The sequence below is a fragment of the Eumetopias jubatus genome, unplaced genomic scaffold, assembly GCF_037043125.1.
Source record: "Eumetopias jubatus isolate StellerSeaLion01/CBP00866 unplaced genomic scaffold, mEumJub1_p1.0 scaffold_7, whole genome shotgun sequence".
NCBI classification, from domain to species: Eukaryota; Metazoa; Chordata; class Mammalia; order Carnivora; family Otariidae; genus Eumetopias; species Eumetopias jubatus.
Window position 1 is genome coordinate 33,295,321 of NW_028274813.1, and position 19,633 is coordinate 33,314,953.

The 19,633-nt window shown below is 46.7% G+C and overlaps 2 protein-coding genes across 8 annotated transcripts in view; one reads left to right on the forward strand and one right to left on the reverse strand.

The window, feature by feature from the left end:
• The first annotated feature begins 2,382 nt into the window (after nucleotides 1-2,382).
• PIGH (phosphatidylinositol glycan anchor biosynthesis class H) lies at nucleotides 2,383-19,529 on the forward strand. 7 transcript variants are annotated; one of them, XM_028121114.2, is made up of 4 exons: nucleotides 2,383-2,626; nucleotides 6,462-6,671; nucleotides 7,145-7,228; nucleotides 19,392-19,529. In XM_028121114.2, exons 1-4 carry the CDS (start codon nucleotides 2,447-2,449, stop codon nucleotides 19,500-19,502), a joined length of 585 nt encoding a protein of 194 aa, XP_027976915.1. In that variant the 5' UTR covers nucleotides 2,383-2,446; the 3' UTR covers nucleotides 19,503-19,529. The 7 variants fall into 7 exon arrangements, with proteins under 7 accessions (XP_027976915.1, XP_027977000.1, XP_027977069.1 ...); XM_028121199.2 differs by lacking the exon at nucleotides 19,392-19,529 and adding an exon at nucleotides 8,774-10,333; XM_028121268.2 differs by lacking the exon at nucleotides 19,392-19,529 and adding an exon at nucleotides 8,774-10,333 and having other exon boundaries at nucleotides 7,148-7,228.
• The window catches only part of PLEKHH1 (pleckstrin homology, MyTH4 and FERM domain containing H1), a 49,153-nt gene continuing 38,693 nt past the window's right edge, over nucleotides 9,174-19,633 (reverse strand). The window contains exons 21-29 of the mRNA XM_028121429.2: nucleotides 19,033-19,210; nucleotides 18,333-18,488; nucleotides 17,149-17,249; nucleotides 16,293-16,434; nucleotides 15,052-15,194; nucleotides 14,792-14,921; nucleotides 13,008-13,094; nucleotides 12,553-12,699; nucleotides 9,174-11,584 (exon numbers count right to left, since the gene is read on the reverse strand). Coding sequence (XP_027977230.1) covers nucleotides 11,423-11,584; nucleotides 12,553-12,699; nucleotides 13,008-13,094; nucleotides 14,792-14,921; nucleotides 15,052-15,194; nucleotides 16,293-16,434; nucleotides 17,149-17,249; nucleotides 18,333-18,488; nucleotides 19,033-19,210 — 1,246 coding nt within the window. The 3' untranslated portion in view covers nucleotides 9,174-11,422. The remainder of the gene's footprint in view (nucleotides 11,585-12,552; nucleotides 12,700-13,007; nucleotides 13,095-14,791; nucleotides 14,922-15,051; nucleotides 15,195-16,292; nucleotides 16,435-17,148; nucleotides 17,250-18,332; nucleotides 18,489-19,032; nucleotides 19,211-19,633) is intronic.

Below are 19,633 nucleotides of genomic sequence, written 5' to 3' on the forward strand. Positions count from 1 at the left end.
ACTTTGAAATCCAACTTTATTTATTTATTTATTTATTTATTTATTTAATGGACAGAGAGAGACAGCGAGAGAGGGAACACAAGCAGGGGGAGTGGGAGAGGGAGAAGCAGGCTTCCCACCAGGCAGGGAGCCTGATGCGGGGCTCGATCCAGGACCCTGGGATCATGACCTGAGCTGAAGGCAGTCGCTTAACCAACTGAGCCACCCAGGGGCCCCTGAAATCCAACATTTAGAGCTAAATCAACACTACTTGCTCTTATTTTAAAGCTTATTTATTTTCTTTTAGTAATCTCTGCACCCAAGAGTCACATACTCTTCCAACTGAGCCAGCCAGGTGCCCCTCCCTCGTTGCTCTTTTTATTCGGTCATGGTCATGAGAATTTATCACTTTATGTCCCAGATGGCATCTAGCTAAATGGCAAATACACAGGTTTCAGTTTCTCCTGAGGTCTCAAATGCAGAACAGAGTTAAGATGACATTGTGATCTGACAGAGCAAAGAAGTTATAAGGATTTTGGAATTATATTACCAAACTATTTATCCCTAATCATTCAAATTAAGTACATTAGGTACCTTTTTTTCTTTCAGTGATCTACAGTTGTGAACCTTCTGAACCCACACAGATTCTTAATCTTTTTTGTGCCACAGACCCTCTGTAAGTCTGGCAAACTTTATCACTATAATGTTTTTTAAAATGAATACAATACATAGGATTTAAAAAACAAACGAATTAAAATAGTTATCAAAATATTTTTAATATGTATTGTATGTGTCTCTATTGACAGATTAATAAGATATAGAAGGGGAGGTCTGATAATTACTGCAATTTTGAAGTAGTGATGAATGGAAATGACATTTTGACATAACAGTTATTGTGAAATGAAAATATTTGTGGTTTCTATCAGAGTGACAAGTATTGCTAAAGTAATTGGTTTGCTGCCTGCATTCATAACCAAAAAAAAAAAAAAAGGTTAAATTTCAGTTAGAAGTTAATGAAACTAAAGATAAACTTCTGATTTTATCCATGGAGTTCAGGTTAAGAACTCTAGGACTGGAGGTTCCCCCAAAACATAGACAGTGTTTCTCTGAGTGGTGGAAATATGGGTGGCTTAAATTTTTCTTCTTTTCTGTATTTTTCAAATTTTCCACAGTAAGCAAACATCACTTTTGTAATTTTAAAAGACATCACGTGTTATTTACAGTATTGCTTGGTAAAATTCAGGGTATAGAAATAAAATTGGAAAAACAGCAATACTTGAAGACTATCCTGTAGGGGAAAAAAAGGAAACAAAATCCTGGATGAAGATGGAAAAATGGAACCTGACTTTCATCAGAAAGACTTAAAGCTGCTGAGACTGTTATGCCATTTATCTTTATAGACAGAGGGATCAATTCTTTAATACATGATGCTGCCTCAGGGCTGAAGCACCATAACTCTAACAGGCCACAATCCACTCTTGAGCCACATCCAAAGGAAAAAAAAAAAGAAGCAGAACCCGCAGGCTATTACTCATGAGTTTAGTAATTTTATTATCCACACCCTATGCATCTTCCTCTCTTACTAACCTTCTAGCCAGGACTCATCTGTCTACTCAGTGCTCCACGCAGCGGTTGGGAAGAGAGAACTCCCAGCCAATGAGATCCAAACTTCTTAGCAGGCCCTACAAGACCCTCTAGGATCTGAGCCCCGCACCTACCTCCCCAACTTCCAAATGCAGTGTCAGCCTCTTGACTCCTCCAGTAAGTCAACCTTGTTCCAGCCTCAGGGGCTTTGCCTTTCCTGGTCCTCCAACCTGGCAAATTCCTCCTCCAGAGCTCTCCCAGACCAGTCTGGCTCCTCATCCGTGCAGCTCCAGTGTCCTGAGAGACTTTCCTGACGGCCCTATTGCAAGTCCCCAAGCCATCCCTGCCCGTCATATTATTGCCAGCAGCACTCTCTGAAGTTATTTCCATTTGTTCTCTTACTAGGAACTACGCTACTTGAAGGCAGAGACCTTCAATATTGGTCAGCGCTGTATCCTCAGCACCTAGAACTACCTGGCCCAGGAATGAATGAATGAATGAATGAATGAATGAATGAATGGAATGAGCGTATACCTGTGGACTGTCTCCTCGGGGCGTACTCTGGCTTAGAAATAGAAACCGGTTTGCCGAGCGAAAGCGCGTTAACAGCGGTTTTAATCGGCCGGCTGAGTTAGCCCCCTGCGAGGCTCTGGAGTAGTCGGACGATGGCAGAAACCCGGACGAGCCAGGGAGCGGAAAACAAGCCCGGCGACCCGAGCCACAACTCTCGACGCGGAACTGCGGCTGCGCGGAGCGTGGGGCGGGGCGGGGCGAGGTGAGGTGAGGCCGACGCCGCTCCCCGGAAGTGGGTCCAGAGCCGGCGAGAGGACGCTGGCGGGCGGACTAGAGCGGCGCGGCCCGGCGGGGAGAAGGCGACCCGGCCATGGAGGACGAGCGGAGCTTCTCGGATATTTGCGGTGGCCGCCTGGCCCTGCAGCGCCGCTACTACTCCCCGTCCTGCCGGGAGTTCTGCCTCAGCTGCCCTCGGCTTTCGTTGCGCTCGCTCACCGCTGTCACCTGCACCGTGTGGCTAGCGGCCTACGGACTCTTCACCCTCTGCGAGGTAATGGCCAGTCGGCCCCTTCCCGCGATCCGAGTCGGGGGCTGGGGTTTGGAAGGGTCTTTGGAGTCAGAGGGTCGAGCCCGGACCTCCTGTTGTTGAGTCGGAGGGCGGGAACTAGCTGGTTCCGCCGCTGGACAGCTGTGAAGTTTTTACACCTGTACTTTATCCCTCTCGTGGGTGGTGCTCTGCGGTTCCACCCAGCGTACATTTAGCCCTGTAACAACAGCCTAAGGCTTTAACTTGCCTGTGCTCCACGTAGTACACGCTCACAGTAATTCAGCCCCAAGAGTTCAGAGAACTAGTAAGTGGATCGTCCTCATCCACCACTTCCACTCCTCAGAGGAATCACTGCTGACAGTACCTTCTGTAGTCTTACAGAAACGGCCTTTGCCTCCACAGCAAGAGCTTGATAGTTCTTCCTAATGTTTTTCAAGGCAATCGCCCCCCCCCTTTCCCCAACCTCAAGTACTTTCTAAAGAATTGGGAAGTTTTGGAGATAAGTTGTTTCTGTGCTCACTTTCCAGGCTCATTCCTATTTTCTGAGCCTCGGTTTTCACACGTCTAAGATGGAAGTGCTCTCTGCCATGCCAGCGTCACAGTATTGTGAGGGTCACGTGCAGTAGCTTTGTGACAGCCCTCAAATAAAAGGAGTCATCCTAATTGTCCTTTTCAGGATGAGTTTAGTTTCATATATAGTGCTCTAAATTGAATATTATTATTCCAGGAGTGATCCGACCAGAGCTAGGGCTATTTATTTCTATAATTTGGATCTTGTTTTCATTTAACGCATTCATTGGCGTTTTTACCATCAAAGCATGGAAATTTGGTGTAGATACATGCAGAATTAAGACTGCCATAATTTGTACCAAACTGTCTAAAAGTTTGTTCAAAAGTCAGTTGAAATGGTTAAGTTGCCAGGACAGTCCTCCTCCTTCCCCCTAAAAACATTTAATTTATAATGTAGTTGAGTTTAATACTAGCCTGCGTTCTGGCCATGTGGCCCTGTGAGGGGGAGGGAACAGATCCTAATTAAATGCCCCAAGTGCCTTACTTTAACCTTAGAAGAAAACTAAGGCTTAGAAAGAGTAATAACTTACCCAAAGTCACAAAGCTAGTAAACGGCATACTTGGGCTTCCAACCCAGGGCTGTCTGACTCTGAAACCCTTTCTTTTCCACTATACTCTCTCCTCTTAGGGGAGGGTTTGCTTAGGCAAAATTTTTAAATAGAAGTTTGTTTTTATGCCAGCTCCTTTTTGTACTGTCTCGTCCTGGCATGTCCCACTTACCTCCATCAAGCGTCCACGACTCAGTAACCTTATCTTCCTTAAACTCCACTGCAACGTGTGTGAGGGCTCTGTGTACCAAAGTTTCATGTCTTTGTGTTCAAAACTATTTTGTTAGAGTAATGACTCTCAGGAGTGAGAAGAAATGAAGGAATTCATAAAAACATGTGGCTTAATTTCAGCCCCAATGAATATTGAATTGTTAGAATTTCAGACAGAAAAATGAAGTATGAGGAATGCAGGTGGTAATGAAGTTTTGGGCAGGGATTACCTTATTAAAAAGCTGATATGAATGAAATCCCCTCACTTTTACTGTTCTTTATCCCTTCTTTCCTTCTGGTTTTTGAATTCACAGTTCTATTAAAATTGCAGGTTATTGCCATATTTATTCCAATCTGGAATGCTTTTCCCCCTTCCTTTTCTCAACTAAGTATATCCGTCAGTAACCACCACCTCTTCTGTACCAGTGAAATCCTTCTTCCTTGGAAGTCTTCATGGGATATCCTGTGTGCTTTGATGTCTCTTTCTTGCTCTTTTTTAATCCTTTCTTAGGCACTTACAGTTAGTTTCATAGTATTCTCCAAAAATACTTTATATGTATTAATTTTGCCTCTTACACATCTGTAAGGGCCAGGACTGAATTTTATTTCTCTTTATTCTTCCATAATGCTTATTCAGTTCAGACTATGAACCAGACACTGTACTAGATACTAGGCATTTAATTAACTCAAAGTAGATATTTCTGGATCATCAGAGACTGAGCACATAGATTTTTCCATTCTCCATTCATTAATCAACAAGTAATTACCTAGCACAGAGGTCAGCAAACTTTATCTTTAAAAGTCCAAATAGTACATATTTTAGGCTTTACAGGTCTCTGTCTCATAGTCCTGTTCCTTTTTCTTTCTTTTTTAAACAACTCTTTTAAGTGTAAAAACCATTGTTAGCTCAGGGTGGACCAGATAAAAATAGATCACAGGCCCATACAGACTCTTGATCCAACACTTACTGTTGTGTTAGGTAGAACGAAGTAGAAAAGTATTTTCAAAGAACACCAGGGGCGGTCAGTAGTTAAAGCAGTAAAAACAGATTTTATTCAGAAACTATTGCAGTAGGAGAAAAGAGTGATCTCAGTGCAGAATTGGGCCCAATTCTGAATACAGCAAGGACAAGTGGGAATTTATAGCCAAAGAGCACGGGGGAGGGGGGTGCGGGGGGGCGGTCAGTGGATGAAAAATGACTAAAAGGAAACATCAGGGGTAAAGGGGGATTCTGGCTAACTTGACATAATTCTTGATAAAGGCAGGCCAAGGTGATCAGATGCCAAGGGTTCTCTCTAAACTGACTTAGCAAGATTCTTGGTACAGCTTGCTGGGCAATGCAGGCCCAACAAGGATGGACACCACGGATGATGGTTTAGAAGAGTGTGATTAGAGTTAGGTCAAAGAGGGCATCTTGTCAGTAATAAAGAATAGATACTTCCTGCCATCAAGGAATGACATTCATAAATTACTGAATCTGTTTTGTTTCTAGGTCATCAGTGATTTTTCTATCCTTCTAAATAATAGCTTTTTGGGGCAAAAAAAAAAATAATAATGGCACATAAAAAGAAAATACATCCATAGAAAAACACATCCAACTTCAGAAATGTTAAAAGATTGTAAATGTGTCTTAGAATCAAAGGAATAAATACCTTTTGAGCCCTTAACATGTAAGTTAGTCATTTCAGCTACTCAGCCTTAACACATCAGTTAGTCACAACCCAAAAGAACTAAAAGAGCTCCAAATGATATGATCTTTATTATTTAACAAAAGGAGTCAGGAGGTAGGTCTTGAGGACATAAGAGGCTCTTCAGGGCCTTTTGATTCTTTTCATGTTACTGCACCTCCACCTCGTGTACTCGTCCTTGGCCTGGCATTCTGCATGGTCTGGCAGAGTAGCGTAGTTCCATAGTAGTTCCAGGCATCAAACCCCAAGAGGAAGGGACCTTTTCTTCCTTAGATCTCTTTTTAAGATGACTTCCATTTTTCAGAGGCCCCTTCAGCAGACTTCCCCTCACATCCCATTGGCCAGAGTTATGTGTTCATTTCTAAACCAATCATGATTCCAAGTTCTATTAGGAAGGAGGAGTAGCTGTTGAGTACTATCTGCTACACTGTGCTAAGCATTTTATTATTTTGCTGTCTGATTTTGCAGTGTATATTCTGCTGATGGAGCATGAGAGGAAAAGATCCGCGTCCTTAAGTTTCAGTTTTGGAAGAAAAACCTCTGAGAGTGGTGTGATGGTAGATACTATTTTGGTGATGGAGGTTCTCCTCCCACACCTACCTGTTTGTTGTCTGGTTGTATTTCATCATATGCTTTCATAGCATTACAGAGTTGAAATAAAAGTGATTTCCCCTTCCTCCATGCATGTTCCTTCCATCTTTTCAACTCACAGTAGAACACAGGCTTTTTTCCACGCTGCCTAGAGTGGACCAGTTAAATAGCAGAGATCTGTGCGGAGGACCATTTGGTGACCTTACCGCCTGTGTCTGGCTCTCTCTTCAGAACAGCATGATACTCTCTGCTGCCATCTTCATCACCCTCTTAGGCCTGCTTGGTTACCTCCATTTTGTCAAGATTGATCAGGAGACTCTGTTAATCATTGACTCCCTTGGCATCCAGATGACTTCATCCTATGCCTCAGGCAAAGAAAGCACTACCTTCATCGAGATGGGCAAGGTGAAGGATGTGGTCATCAATGAGGCTATTTACATGGTAAGTAGTTAAGTAGTAAGTATTACAGGTTTCTCTGGAGGAGATAGCCCATGCCTTTCCCTGGATCTAAACTGAGTCTTAATACCTTGATGTTACAGAATTAAACTTGAAGATTCTGTTCCAGTATTGTAGTGTTTCCTTTTTGGATGGCATGTCCATAAACCATTAAAGTGAAACTTATATTGGAAAGATACATTCCTTTATTTTTATAGAGATTTAGCAGGCTTTCATAGATCGTAAGTTAGCATTTTGACTTTATTTTTTAGCCCAGCTTCAAAATCATCTTCTTGTTGTTGCTGCTGACGTTTCATTGTTTTTCATTTAAAGAATGAGAATATACTTTTCCCTCACTTCAAAAGCAATCAAGTGTTCTACTAAGAGATAACCATTTATAAAAAAGTTTTTAGCCTTCCCTTGAAGAAAAAGAAAACAAAAGTTTCACTTAGGGCTCTATTTGGTTTATTTTCTTACAGCAGAAGGTGATTTACTACCTTTGCATTTTATTGAAGGATCCAATGGAACCACATGGGATATCCCAAGTAGTACCTGTCTTCCAGGTGAGCACAGAACAGTTGTCTAAAGTTTTTTCTCCAAAAAAAATCTGTTACCTTTCCCCGTTCTCTGCATTTCTCCTGCTACTAATGTTCAGTAGGAATGTAAACTCTTCTTGTCAAGATTATTTGAGGACACCTGACAGCTATTTTTAGTGAGAATTAGTGATTTCAGAAGTTTCTTTCTGAAGCAAATACAGGCTTTCAGAAATACTACAAATTTATCCAAACTTTAGAGAAAAAAATAGCAATTTCTGCTTATAAATCACCATTCATCTACTTTGTTAGTCTGCCAGTATAAGATTTTACATTGATGTCATTGATCTACACATACTGTTATACCCAATTTATGCCTTGCTTTTTAAATCTAATATACATATTTTCATGCATCTACAGAGTCCATTATACTTATCCTTTTAAATAGTTGTATTATCGTGTTGAGTATCGTTTATTTAGCCACTCTACTGCTAGCTTTTGAAATCATCTCCAGGTTACTTTTTTGTCTTGCTCTTACAAAAAATACTTACACAAACAGGATTATAAGTATATAAAGTGTTTATATAGTTAACTGTGCCTTACTGCCCTTCCTTTTCTCACAATAAGGCTGCTAAGCTAAAACTCTTTTGCATTACCGTTCAAAATTATTTTATTAATGTTGATGAACAATTTCATAGATTTTTACAGTTTGAGATTTGGCTCCAGAGATTGGACAACTTTACCATACTTTTTGGAATTTGTACTTGTTTTTCTACAGTCTTGGCTAAAACAGCAGGTTTAGTTGTTTCCTTTAGTATGTAGGTAAAGGAATTTTTTTTTTTTAAAGATTTTATTTATTTATTTGAGAGAGAGAGAGAATGAGAGATAGAAAGCACGAGAGGGAAGGGGGTCAGAGGGAGAAGCAGACTCCCCGCCGAGCAGGGAGCCTGATGCGGGACTCGATCCCCGGACTCCAGGATCATGACCCGAGCCGAAGGCAGTCGCTTAACCAACTGAGCCACCCAGGCGCCCCTAGGTAAAGGAATTTAAAGTTACTAAATTGCTCCTTAAATGACAAAGAGATTTTCCATGTTTCCTTGAATTACCTATCTGTGTTTCCTTTGTTTTAAACTATCCATCTCCTCTGTTAGTCAAGTAGAATCTAGATATTGCTTATGCATTTGTAACAACTTACATATTTTGGATAATGAACTTTTATTAAATATGCTTCCCACATATATTTTTCCCATTCTGTGACTTTTCTTTTAATTTTGGTTGTATCACATTTCATTGTACAAAATACTTTTCGATATTTACATATTAAATTGCCCTTCTTGTCCTTGCAGACTATTTCACAGCTTGTGACATTTCCAAGAGGGTCTGTCTTGTGTTATTCCTCTTGCTTTCTTAGCCAGTAAGGTGCTGTGTGGCCTGAACTTCTGCCTCTCTGAGCTCACACCTGAGCCATTTAGACCCCCTGCTGCGGGGAGAGATTGAGGTTGCACATGGATGCAGCACTGCTGAGCTCTCTCTTATGTTCATCTTGACTCTGCATTTCTTCCCTTTGGAATTCAGAGTGCCAAGCCCCGCCTGGACTGCTTGATTGAAGTGTACAGGAGCTGCCAGGAGATCCTGGCACACCAGAAAGCCACATCAGCAAGTCCATGAGTCCCAGCATTTCAGAAGGCCAGTATTGTCTTCCATGGGAGATGACTCCTAAGCCATAGTGGCTGGTTTATTTTCTGTATTCTAAACCATCAGGTGGACACAGTCCTAGGAACCAGTATGGATGCAGTGGATCTCAGAGCCATAGAGCAGGTGACTGGGAACCTAACTCATTGTGTGACGTTGAGCAAAGTATTTATGTCTATTTTAGTGATCCCCTTGTAAGGTTTTGCCTACTTTATCAATTGAGGGGAGACCTTAAGCGATATGTCAAAAGTAACGTTGACAAAGAGCACTTTGTGAAATTCCTAAGCACATTCAGGTTTACACTTTGTAGAGATTTGTGGTGCAAGGCAATGGGAAACTGACATCAGATCTCTTAAGAAACATAATTTCCAACTATGCAGTACCCCTGTATAAAAGTCAAGCCCTTCAGGTTCTGGTGAGTAGGAAGAAGTGTCCTACAAAAGACTAGTCTCTGTCCACCTAGCTCCTGTGTTCTGTACAGGGTTAATTTATGATGACTGTCTTAATAAACCGATCTCCTTCCAAAACATACACAGTAATTTCCTGGTTCACAGACAGCTGCTTTTTATTGACAGCACGAACATGGCATTTCAGCCATGGATGTCAAGCACATTAATACTCTACTGTTAACTCAGCATTGTCTATGGTTTCAAAAACATCTTTTGCCAAGAGGGGCGACACGAAAGGCTGGACAGAAATTCAACTTTGGTTTCCAGACATGTTAAAGAAGGATAAACACACAAACTGTAGAAGCCTTTGATTATAAGGCAGTTTCTTCTGTGTAAAATTAATAAACTATGGGAGGATTCCTGAAGGGCTGGGAAGGAGATAGGGTGGGGGAAATAGCTTGACCCATAAATTCAGTGTGAACACAGCTCCATCCTTGCTTGCTTTTTCCTTGGGATCCTAATTTTTTTTTTTTTTAACTCCCAGGTAGAAAATATTATCCTCATGGGCTTCAGAGACACTAAGGGTATTACAAACTAGAGCTGTAATTCCTGCCTTTTACACCAGCCCAGTAGGGGTTATTCAGAGCCTGTGGTACATGTGATGTTTGACTTGTTCGAGGTAGAAATGTCTCAGCTAGTTCCCAAATTCTGGGGGAAAGGCAGCAGCAGAAATGGGAGATGGCTGTAAAATTTCCAGCCTTGCAAAGTCAAGTTCATTTAAAAAAGACACTCTCATGTGCTGCTTTTTTTTATCATGCTTGTCAGTTTAAAGGGTGAGAGAGGGGAAGCCTACAGCAGCTGAGGTGTTCAGATAAACTAGTTCCAGCCTTGAAGTTTTTGCGGTGTGCAACACACACACACTTTGTTGAAGTCAAAGGCTTGGTTCTTAAATGCTACTGCTAAACCCATACAGTTTTCAGCATGTTATTGACAAATGCTCAGACTGCCTTAGAGCTATGAAATAAAACTCAGTTTCTCCAATGCTGGAAAATCAGAGTATAATGAACTCTTTCGTCTGTTTTTCTGTTAGGGGAGGGTGGAGACAAAGATCATCTCCACACTCAACATAAGGTCTTAGTTGGGGATGGGGGGATATTTGTATCACCAGGATGCTCTTAGCCTATGTGCCTTTTGCCTTTGGACTAATTCCCAGCGGAAGTTCGCCAGAAGTCTTGAGGAGCAAGACTGGATTCTGTTTCTGACTCATCTTTCGTGGCCTCACAAAGCAGCAGAAACGAGTGCATTTGCTTGGTCTTTCAAAGAACAAGGAAACAAGTGACGACCACCCATTCTACAGTAGGAAGCACAGCCTTCACTGAGCCCTGTCTATAGTCATTAAAATGAGGTCATGTTGGACTTACCCCCTGCCCTTGCTTGTACCCAGTTGGGCTGACAGTCCAGTGTGAGGGAGAACAGCTTCAACCTCAGCAGGGATAGTGCCTTTTCCTTGTCCTGTAAGGACAGGAGCTGCTGCCCCAGAGGGGCACTGCAAATGCCTACTCATTTGCAGTGGGGAAGGGAAAAGGTGAGTCTTACTCCTTTTTCTCCAGCCCTGTCAATACCTTTCCCATCCGGGAACGGAAGTCCAGTTTTAGGGAGTTCCAGGCTTTTGTCACAGTTCAGGTGAATTGGAAATTTTATTCCTATCTTGTTCAGGGATGTTGGGAAAACTTCAAGTATAAATCCCCACATAAGGACCATGTACAATATAAAAGATACTAGCCTTCCCTGAGAGTATCAGTGCAGAAAGCCTTGATTTACAGCACCGATGCCCTCAGTAACCAGTAACAGTGGACCATTCCAGTCTGTGTCTAGAATCGGGCAGCATCCAGAGCTCAGTATTCTGGTGAAAAAAAGTGGTTTCTCTACTCGGTCTGGATTTTTAAAAGTTGGGCCCTGAAACATAAGGCACCTAGAGAGTAAAAGTTTCATGGACACTGAAATGCATTTCATAGAGCAAACAGGGTGGGGTTGGGGGAGGGCTGTCAGGCCCATCACAGTAGATCATACCCCAGGATACAGATCTCTGATCCCAGAGGCACCAGGTTCGGAGCCGGGGGCGGGGAAGGGGTAGGAGAAACATTCACAGCAACGTTGGCCCTCTGGCAGCACAGGGAACAGAAGCAAAGAACTGCTGTCCGTCCAGTTCCCATAGCTGGTGGGCAGCAGGTGGGTTGGTGGGGGGCTTCACAGCTGCAGAGCAGTGGTTCATGTAGCTGGCCATGATGAACGTAACCTCTGCAATCTTGAGACAACAGAAACAAAGGAATTGAACTGGCCTTGGTTTGAATCCTGGCTTTCTCACATACTAGCTGCTACACTGGGTGCATAAACTTCCTGGGCTTCGGTTTCTTACCTCGTAAAAATACCTGGGAGAAAATGTCGGGATCATTTCTGTAAGGTTCAGGGGCCCAGGGAAATGGGTGCCTGCTGGTCCGAAGGGCCACTGACACAGAGTACCCTCCTGAGAATAGGAGAGGCGATATTCTGCTCTGCTCCTCTCCAAGCCAGGGAAGCAGGCCTCCCTGGAGGAAGTGTCTATATCCTCTCCTTTGGCAGGGGTGGTATTAAAAGGAGGAGGTCGGGGAAACTCTCAATTTTAGGATTGAAACAGCAGGGTTTCCACTTACTCTCAGAAGGGAGTCAGGAACTAAATCAGAACTTGGGTTTTGGAGTCTTTGTTGTTTCTGCTAGTTCGCATCTCCTGCACTGAGCCAGGATACAGGGCCTTAAAGCAGAAGAGGTCTCTGGGATGGACTTTAAGACCTTAAGGAAGGGGGAGCACATGCAAACTGTCCCGCTTGGGGACGGTGCTGGCAGAAGGCAGGAGAAGAGAGTGCGCGGAGGAGGAAGCTGGCCACCCTGGCCCCTGGGTCGGCTGCAAGAGGAGCAAGTGGGGAGCAAGTGGGGAGCAAGTGGGCATCCACCTCCAGCCTGTGCGGCCCCGGGCTGCAGGGGCTGATAGCACCACGGGAGCACCTGGACCAGAGCGTGTGCCCTCCCAGCCGGCCCCTCACCCGCCAGCTCGGCAGCGGCTACTGAGCTACAACCTGACCTGAACCCTTTGGAGGACTGATTATAGACAAGACCAAAGTTCTACCTGGGGCAGGGCTCTTCTCAAGTCCAGTCATAACCCAGCTTCCTCCCTTCACTTCAAGCCCTCCTCAGACCAGAGAGATCCAAGTAACATGGTTTAGCAGCTGTCAGACCCACCTTGGGAGCAGCCATCCGGAAGAGCAACTTCTCAATGTGGCCTTTCGCAGAGCTCTGGTCTGGAATGGATCTAATCACAAGCATGAAGTCATCCCGGCAGCCGCCAAAGGTCATTACTGAAGAGTAGGGGTAAGTGATGTGCACTTGCTGCAAGAAGAAGCCAGTCAGTTCTGGGGAGACTTCCCAGCTGCCTCCTGAGCCGAACCAGCACCCACTGTCTCTGCCAGGCACGGGAAGCCTTAACCAGAAAGGGAGAACCTGGAAGTGGTCCTAATGTAGAGATCTACATCTTAAATGTCGATAAGCTGTGTCTAGAGTAGAGGACAGCAAGGCTTGGGTGGGGTGGGTAGGGAAACCATGGTCACTTAGCTCAGGCATTTGAGTCTACAGAGGAGAAGAAAAGGCACTGTTCAGGAGAAGGAAGGGTCAGAGAGCCAGCCCTTATTCTTTCGTACCATAGTGTTGTGGTCCAGGATGCTGACACCATCCTCATTCACAGCAATCCACACCAGAGTGCTCTCCTTGGAAGATATCTGTGCAGGCTGGGGAAACAGGAAAATCCCATCAGACATATCCACAGCTAGGGATGTTCCACCATAAGAGCTTTCGGAGGAAGAAGGCACATCCAGGAATCTGCTAGGCAGTGATTTCCAACCTTTGTCTTGTATTGGAAAACATGAAAGATGGTATTTGTACAGCATGCTGAAGTAAACAGAAGACATCTGGCTTTGGGGCTCTGGCCACCTAATTACCACCTCGAGAGGGGAGGGGACCCACAGTACACTGGTTAGGAAGCTCTGCTGCAGAACAAGGCCAGCCCCAGCTGCTTGGTCATGGGCACAGAGAACGGGCTGCGTTCTAGTGCTCACAAACGGACAGCATAAAACCCACAGGCTCTCCCCGCTGAAGTGCATCTTGGTTCAGCCAATTTCCTACGGGCTGAGAAAGAAACAGGAAAGCAAGAATGCAATCCTTTGGGCTTTAGGCTCTACTAGTGAGGAAAGTGGCTATTTGGTAAACAATTCCTGGTATGACTAATTTTCACTGCCACACCTGCAATAGGGCAATCCAGATTTCCTAGCTCTCCTACCCAAAAGACCGGGGAGGGGGATGGACATGTCCTCATTTTCAGAAGCTTTTCCCAACCTCCCAGACTGAGAGGGTCCCAGGGTACCCTGGTATATGCCTTTATAACACTCCAATACTTCTCCTTTCTTAAGCACTTATGATAGCTTGTAAAATAACTTACATGTGTTATTTAAAGAATAGATATGATTATCTGATTAACATGTATCTCCCCTACTACACGGGAAGCTCCACTAAGGCCAGGATGGTATCTGATTAGCTCATCTCTTGCAATCTCAAACAGTGCCTGAGACCTAGTAGCTCGGCAATTCTTTCCTGAATGAATGAGTGAATGTCCACTGTCTATACCATCAGTGAATAGGATCATGATCCAGCTTTGAGGACATGATACTCTGATTATGAATAAAGTTATGCACACCAGACACCTGGCCAAGAAAAGTTCCAGCTGAAATTACTGCTGGCCACCTGGGCTTCATGCAGGTGAAATTAACTGTTGCCTGAGTAGTTAAGAGGCCCCTGTGGCCATGCTAAGTCAGTAGAGATTTGTTTAGGGTATATATTGTTCTTTTACACTTTTTTAAAAATGAAAGTATTCTTGAGGTGGTTGTCATGTCAAGTTTGAACCCTTGTGTGTAAATTAGTTGGTCCTATATTTTTTCTTTAGGGGTAGCACTGAGAAGTCAAAAAGGAAAGATTAAAGGACACCTGGGTGGCTCATTCGGTTAAGCTTCTGCCTGCCTTCAGGTCAGGTCATGATCCCAGGGATCCTATTGAGTCCTGTATCGGGCTCCTTGCTCTGTAGGGAGCCTGCTTCTCCCTCTGCCTGCTGCTCCCCCTGCTTGTGCACGCACTCTCTCTCTGACAGATAAATAACTGAAAACCTTAAAAAAAAAAAAAAAAGATGAAGGTCATCCAGAAATCATCCTGGCCCAAAAGCAGTGATCATAACTCTGCTCTGGACCATGGAAAGTGGAGGCCAGAAATGGGTGGAGAAATAGCACCCTCTGGTGGTTGCTAGCGTGCAGGCAGGCCCTGCAGCCTGGACTGGCTCAAACAGGAACAGATGTGGAGAGTAGTAGCTTGAGGAGAAATTTAGGGCACGTTCCTGAGGGTGTGGTAATCACTCCTTCCCCCGGAAACCATCAGCACTTACCTGAGCAGCAAAGAGCTTAGCACCAAAGAAAGGCCATTTCCGGGCCACTGTCAGGTAGATGCGGATGCACTCAGGAGGGGAGCAGCCTTGCAGGGCTGCCCACTTTGTGGTCAGCAGATCTACCAGGTGCCTGGTTTGGATGGATGGAGAGAAATGGGCCAGTGAGATGCCAACAGGTTTTCATTGCAGCTCTGAGGCCATCTCCCACCCTACAGCCCCTGCCTCCCCACAGCAACTCCCTCCAAGACCTTGCAGCCTACCTCAGCTGTTCAGGGGGTGCCCCATGTCTGTAGCGCCTCGGGTAGAACCTGTCCAGGACCTGCTGGAGGTGATGCTGAACCTTGGCAGGGGGTGTGCTCCCAGGGCCTAGTGGGCTGGGCCTCTCTAAGTCCCCATATTCTACCTGGGTTGCAAGCACATGGAAGAAGCAGTCAAGAATCCGGAGGTGGGTGGGGTGGGGCTGGGGCTGCTGGAGAGGTGAAATAAACCATCACTTCATCACTTCATTGATGGGGTGTGGATGGATGTGAAAACACTTCCTGTGAACAGACCCTTCATCTCAAGTTTCACAGACACTAGAGAAACCACCTTATGGTCCTCAATTATTATTTACATCCACTCTCCTTTTACAGCGGGGGTTAAGTGCCTTATCCAAACACACAGTTCATTAGTGGCAGGCAAGGGAAAACTATGGATCTCTGGCTTCTAATCCAAACATGAGATCCAGGACTGAAGATGCTATAGATCCTAGAGTATTGCAGTGTTCCAAATGTGGCCTTTGGAATCACACACCCGGCTCAGATCCCAGCTCTGCCATCTGCTGGCCTTGTAACCCTGAGCAAGTTATTTAAATTCTCTGGGCTTCCATTTCCTCATGTGGGGATAAGAACTAACTGGGATAATACGTATAAAATACTTAGCAGAGGACCCTCTATGGAGTATTCAGCAAATGTTTATTATTATAAAGGTCAGCTATTATTTCCCCTTCCTCTCCAGCATGTACATTCAGACCCTCCTCTCTCATGGGAACCCCGAGGGCATCCCAGATACCTCTGGCAAGAAAGCCTCCTAAAGGTAATAGGGAGAGAGTGGAAGTCCAAGTCTGTTACGGGATATACACCATTTCAGTAGCACACTGAAGTACATAGTACAACCCCGTGGGGGAGGGCAGGGAGGCATTTTTTTTTTTGGTATATAGAGAAGGAAACTAACGCAGAGACCACCGCAGTGACTTCGCCAAGATCTCACGGTGGGAAGGTGGCCAGTGCTCAAGGGCAGGGCTCTGGATTCCACGTCCAGAGTTCTGCATGTAATCTCTACCTGCAGTGAAGGGCTGTGATGGTGAGGAGTCAGCTTCCCTCCACAGCCAGAGACAGCCAGGCCACCCTCCCCTCGGGCACCGCAGGGCCTGCGGTCTCCTGTTTCAGGCTGTGTGCTACGTGCCCCCCTGTGAGGCCAAAGATGGTGCCCTGATCTTCCCAGTTCCTGAACAGAACCTTACCTGGGCCATCAGGGCAGCCATCTCAAGAGCCAGCTCCTTGTTGACAGGAAACCTCCCTGCCACTACCTCCCCGCTAGTCTGGGAGGCCAGCAGCAGCCGCTCCCGCTCCGTCTCCCCTCTGACCTGACTCCGAAAGTACAGCCTGCAGGGAAGATGGCGAGAAGCAGCCAAGACTCAGCTGGGATCCCAAATGGATGAGGTCATCTTGGCAACTGTTTATCTTGATTTCCAAAGAAAGAAACTACACTTTTTATACCATCTGTGAGCCTATTTTCTGTTGCCTCCAGAAAAATTTAAGCACGACCCAGGGCCGACCCAGGGCCGTGAGCGCTCATAGCAACAACGGCCCGGGGTACACCTGACCGCACCACTGCCCTGCTGGGTCTGCTGAGGGGGTCTGCTCCGGAGCCACAGCTTCTCAGGGAACAGGATGAGTTCAAGATGCCAAGAGAATACTGGAAATCATGTGCCTGGAGACAGACCTGGGATGGGATTTTCTTATCCAAATGGACAAAAAATCATGGTATCTACTTCTATATTTGCTGGAGCTATTTATTCTTGAGCCTTGAATATCTAGCGCTCATACAAAATTTCACTCTTCTAACGGAACCTGTGCAGCCACCCCACAAGGGTGGTCCGTTTTCCTAGCAGGGGTGTGTGTGTGTGTACATGCAGTTCAGGGACCGAGAGCCTGAGCTGCCCAGGGTCTCACCAAGGATCACCAGAGCCAGACTGGGCCACCACCTACTGCCCACAACACAGCACCGTCTGTGGACGCGCTGTCTGTCTGGCACAGGCCCAAGGGTACGAGTGATGAGTGCCCCCCTCCCCCTCCCCCTTGGCCGGCGCTCGGGACCTGTTCTTGTACATCAGCTTCACAACACGTGTGCCACCCTCGGCCTTGCCAGAGTGCAGCTCCTTCAGGGCTTGCTCCCACTTGGAGATGGCATCACAGATCTGAAACAGGCAGGAGAGGACAGTCAGAAAAGGCCCTGACGAGGGGTACAGGTCCCACCAGGGGCAGGACCCAGGGAAAGCAGCAGGGCAGAGTCGAGTGACTGTCCTCCATCAGGAGGCTGCCGTGCAGGCCTCATGCGCCTGGGACCAGAGGTGTCTTACAACGACCCCCCAGACAGAGCGGTAGAGCCCTGGGCATGGCATGAGCAGAAAGCCTGGGATGCTGCCCCCCACTGGCCTTGACACCTGAGGGGGCCTCCCCGGCGGCTAGGAAGGCCTCCGTCAAAAACCGTGGCCTCCTATTACCAGCTCCATTTCCCTTCCACTGACCACTATTCTCTTCAACAAGTACACCTGGAGGCCTACTGTGTAACCAAGCCTTACAGACACCCAGACATTTACAAAGAGGACACGCGCACAGTGGTTCCAGGAACAGTAAAGGACTGGAGGAGGCTTTGTCCTGTTTCCATAAGAAGAACAGACACGGAACCAAAACCCTCATACTCATCAACACTACAACACATTCCCACAAACACTTAACATCCCCCATGGCACTAATCCCAGACCACAAGACAAGATAGGTCTTAAATCCCCTTCAAGGGCCTTTTGCTTGTAGATGTGCCACAGAGATCTACCTGCTTAAAATGTGGTTGAACCTGTAAGCACGGCAGAGGCCCCGGCACCCAGGGCAAGAATGAGGTGCAGTGCACAGCACACATCAGCGAGTCCAGGGGGACGGCCGTCTACCTCTGTGTGTGTATAGGGGCAAGAGCCTCCCTGTCCTTCCTACACCAAGCTGAGAAGCAGCTTTTCCCCTGGATACCACACAGCCCCTCAAGGGCGGGGGTGAGGGATATGGGGATATTCTCTCCAGAGACAAGGGCAAAAACAACCTTTCTCTGCCTGTACAGGTAGGTTTTCGGATGACACAGATTCTGGCCAGGGGAGCACCTTGGGCTCCCAACCTAACAGTCTGTGGAATAGGAAGGCACCTGCTAGAGCGGCTCTTTCCCCACCATCCAAACCCTGAAGCCTGGAGGTATCCCAGGAGGGGCTCAGTTGACTCAGTGGGGAGGCCATCACCTTGATGCTCCCCTGCAGGCAGTGTTCCAGGTCTCTCCCGGAAGGATCGTCTGTGAAGAGGGCAAAGCCAGAGTGGGAGGACTTCCTCATGCCTGTCTCTTGGTTCAGATGCTGGAGGAACTCATCAACTGTGGAGGAGCCATCAAAACCGACCACCTACACGAGAGAGGGGTTAGTCCCAGAGAAAACTTCTGGAGAGGAGCTTATTAGGGCTAGTGGAGGGCTGTGAGTCTGGAAGGTGGGAAGGCTTGGCTGCAAGGAGCAAGGGCAAATGCAAAAGCCGAAGGAAGCTGGTTTCTCTAGTCACGTGCAGAGGGTGCATGCTTCAGGGACAAGCCCGCCCGCTGTAAGCTGGAGTCAGCAGCTCTGCTGCCCCTTCGCCGCCACGCTTTTGGAGGCCTTTGGTCCCACCACTTTCTTGGTCAATGTCTCAGCTTCCCTGTTCACACTGCGGCTTTGAAAGATCTCCTTCCCACGTGCCAAACAGTGAAGCACTTTTGCAATTCAAGCTCCTTTCTCCCTCCACACCGAGTTCACAGTCCCACCCCTACCTCCAAATCCCAGGCCCGCCCTTCTGCTGCTCTGCCTATTGAGAATCTGCCAAGCCTAAGGAGGTTTAGCACCCACCTGGCCCGAAGGTGTTCTCTGGGCTAGGGACAGGAGAGGACCGAGGACAGGGAAGCCAGCACGGCCTCCTCACCTGGTAAGTCCCATTGGCGAAATGCACAGGGATGCTGAAGGGCGAGGAGTGGTGGAAGGGGTTGCGCAGCAGAATGGACACCACTTCCATGCGGGATGGTCTGGCCTCCCGCTCCCCAGTCTGCAGCGTCCGCTCCACGGCCCGTTGGCAGTAGGCGGCATACTGGCCAATTTCATTTCTAAAGAGACGGGGGGAAGAAAGAAGATCCCAGAGAATCCACTCATCCCTGCTACTCTGACCTCTTGGCCACTGACCCTGACCCAGCCAAGACCCCATCTGCAGCGGGGCTGGCGGTGAGAAAAGCCCCGAATGCTCTGGTCTGTGGTGTTCATCTGTCTTTATGGGTCTATCTGTTGCAGGCAGCTCGCACAGATATTTTCTCCAGAAGCCAGAAGAACGGGGCCACAAACCATGAAAATGTAGGAATGATCTGGGGACACCCACAAGGCATGCATGCGTACACGGACTAGGGTGCAGAGCCGCCCAGGCACGGCCAGACCTCCACGCGCCCACTCGTGTACACAGCGACGAGCAAGTCTCTGTGACTGCCGTGCCAACCTCAGGGACAGGGCGGCCTGGTCCCTCCCGGTCCCCCCCCCGC

What these genes read in the sequence shown, in the direction of transcription:
- PIGH (XM_028120912.2), top strand. Translation starts at nt 2,447, where the DNA reads ATGGAGGACGAGCGGAGCTTCTCGGATATTTGCGGTGGCCGCCTGGCC. An exon ending in GACTCTTCACCCTCTGCGAG is followed by an intron (nt 2,627 to 6,461) that starts GTAATGGCCAGT and finishes CTCTCTCTTCAG; the next exon opens with AACAGCATGATACTCTCTGC. An exon ending in TCAATGAGGCTATTTACATG is followed by an intron (nt 6,672 to 7,144) that starts GTAAGTAGTTAA and finishes ATTTTCTTACAG; the next exon opens with CAGAAGGTGATTTACTACCT.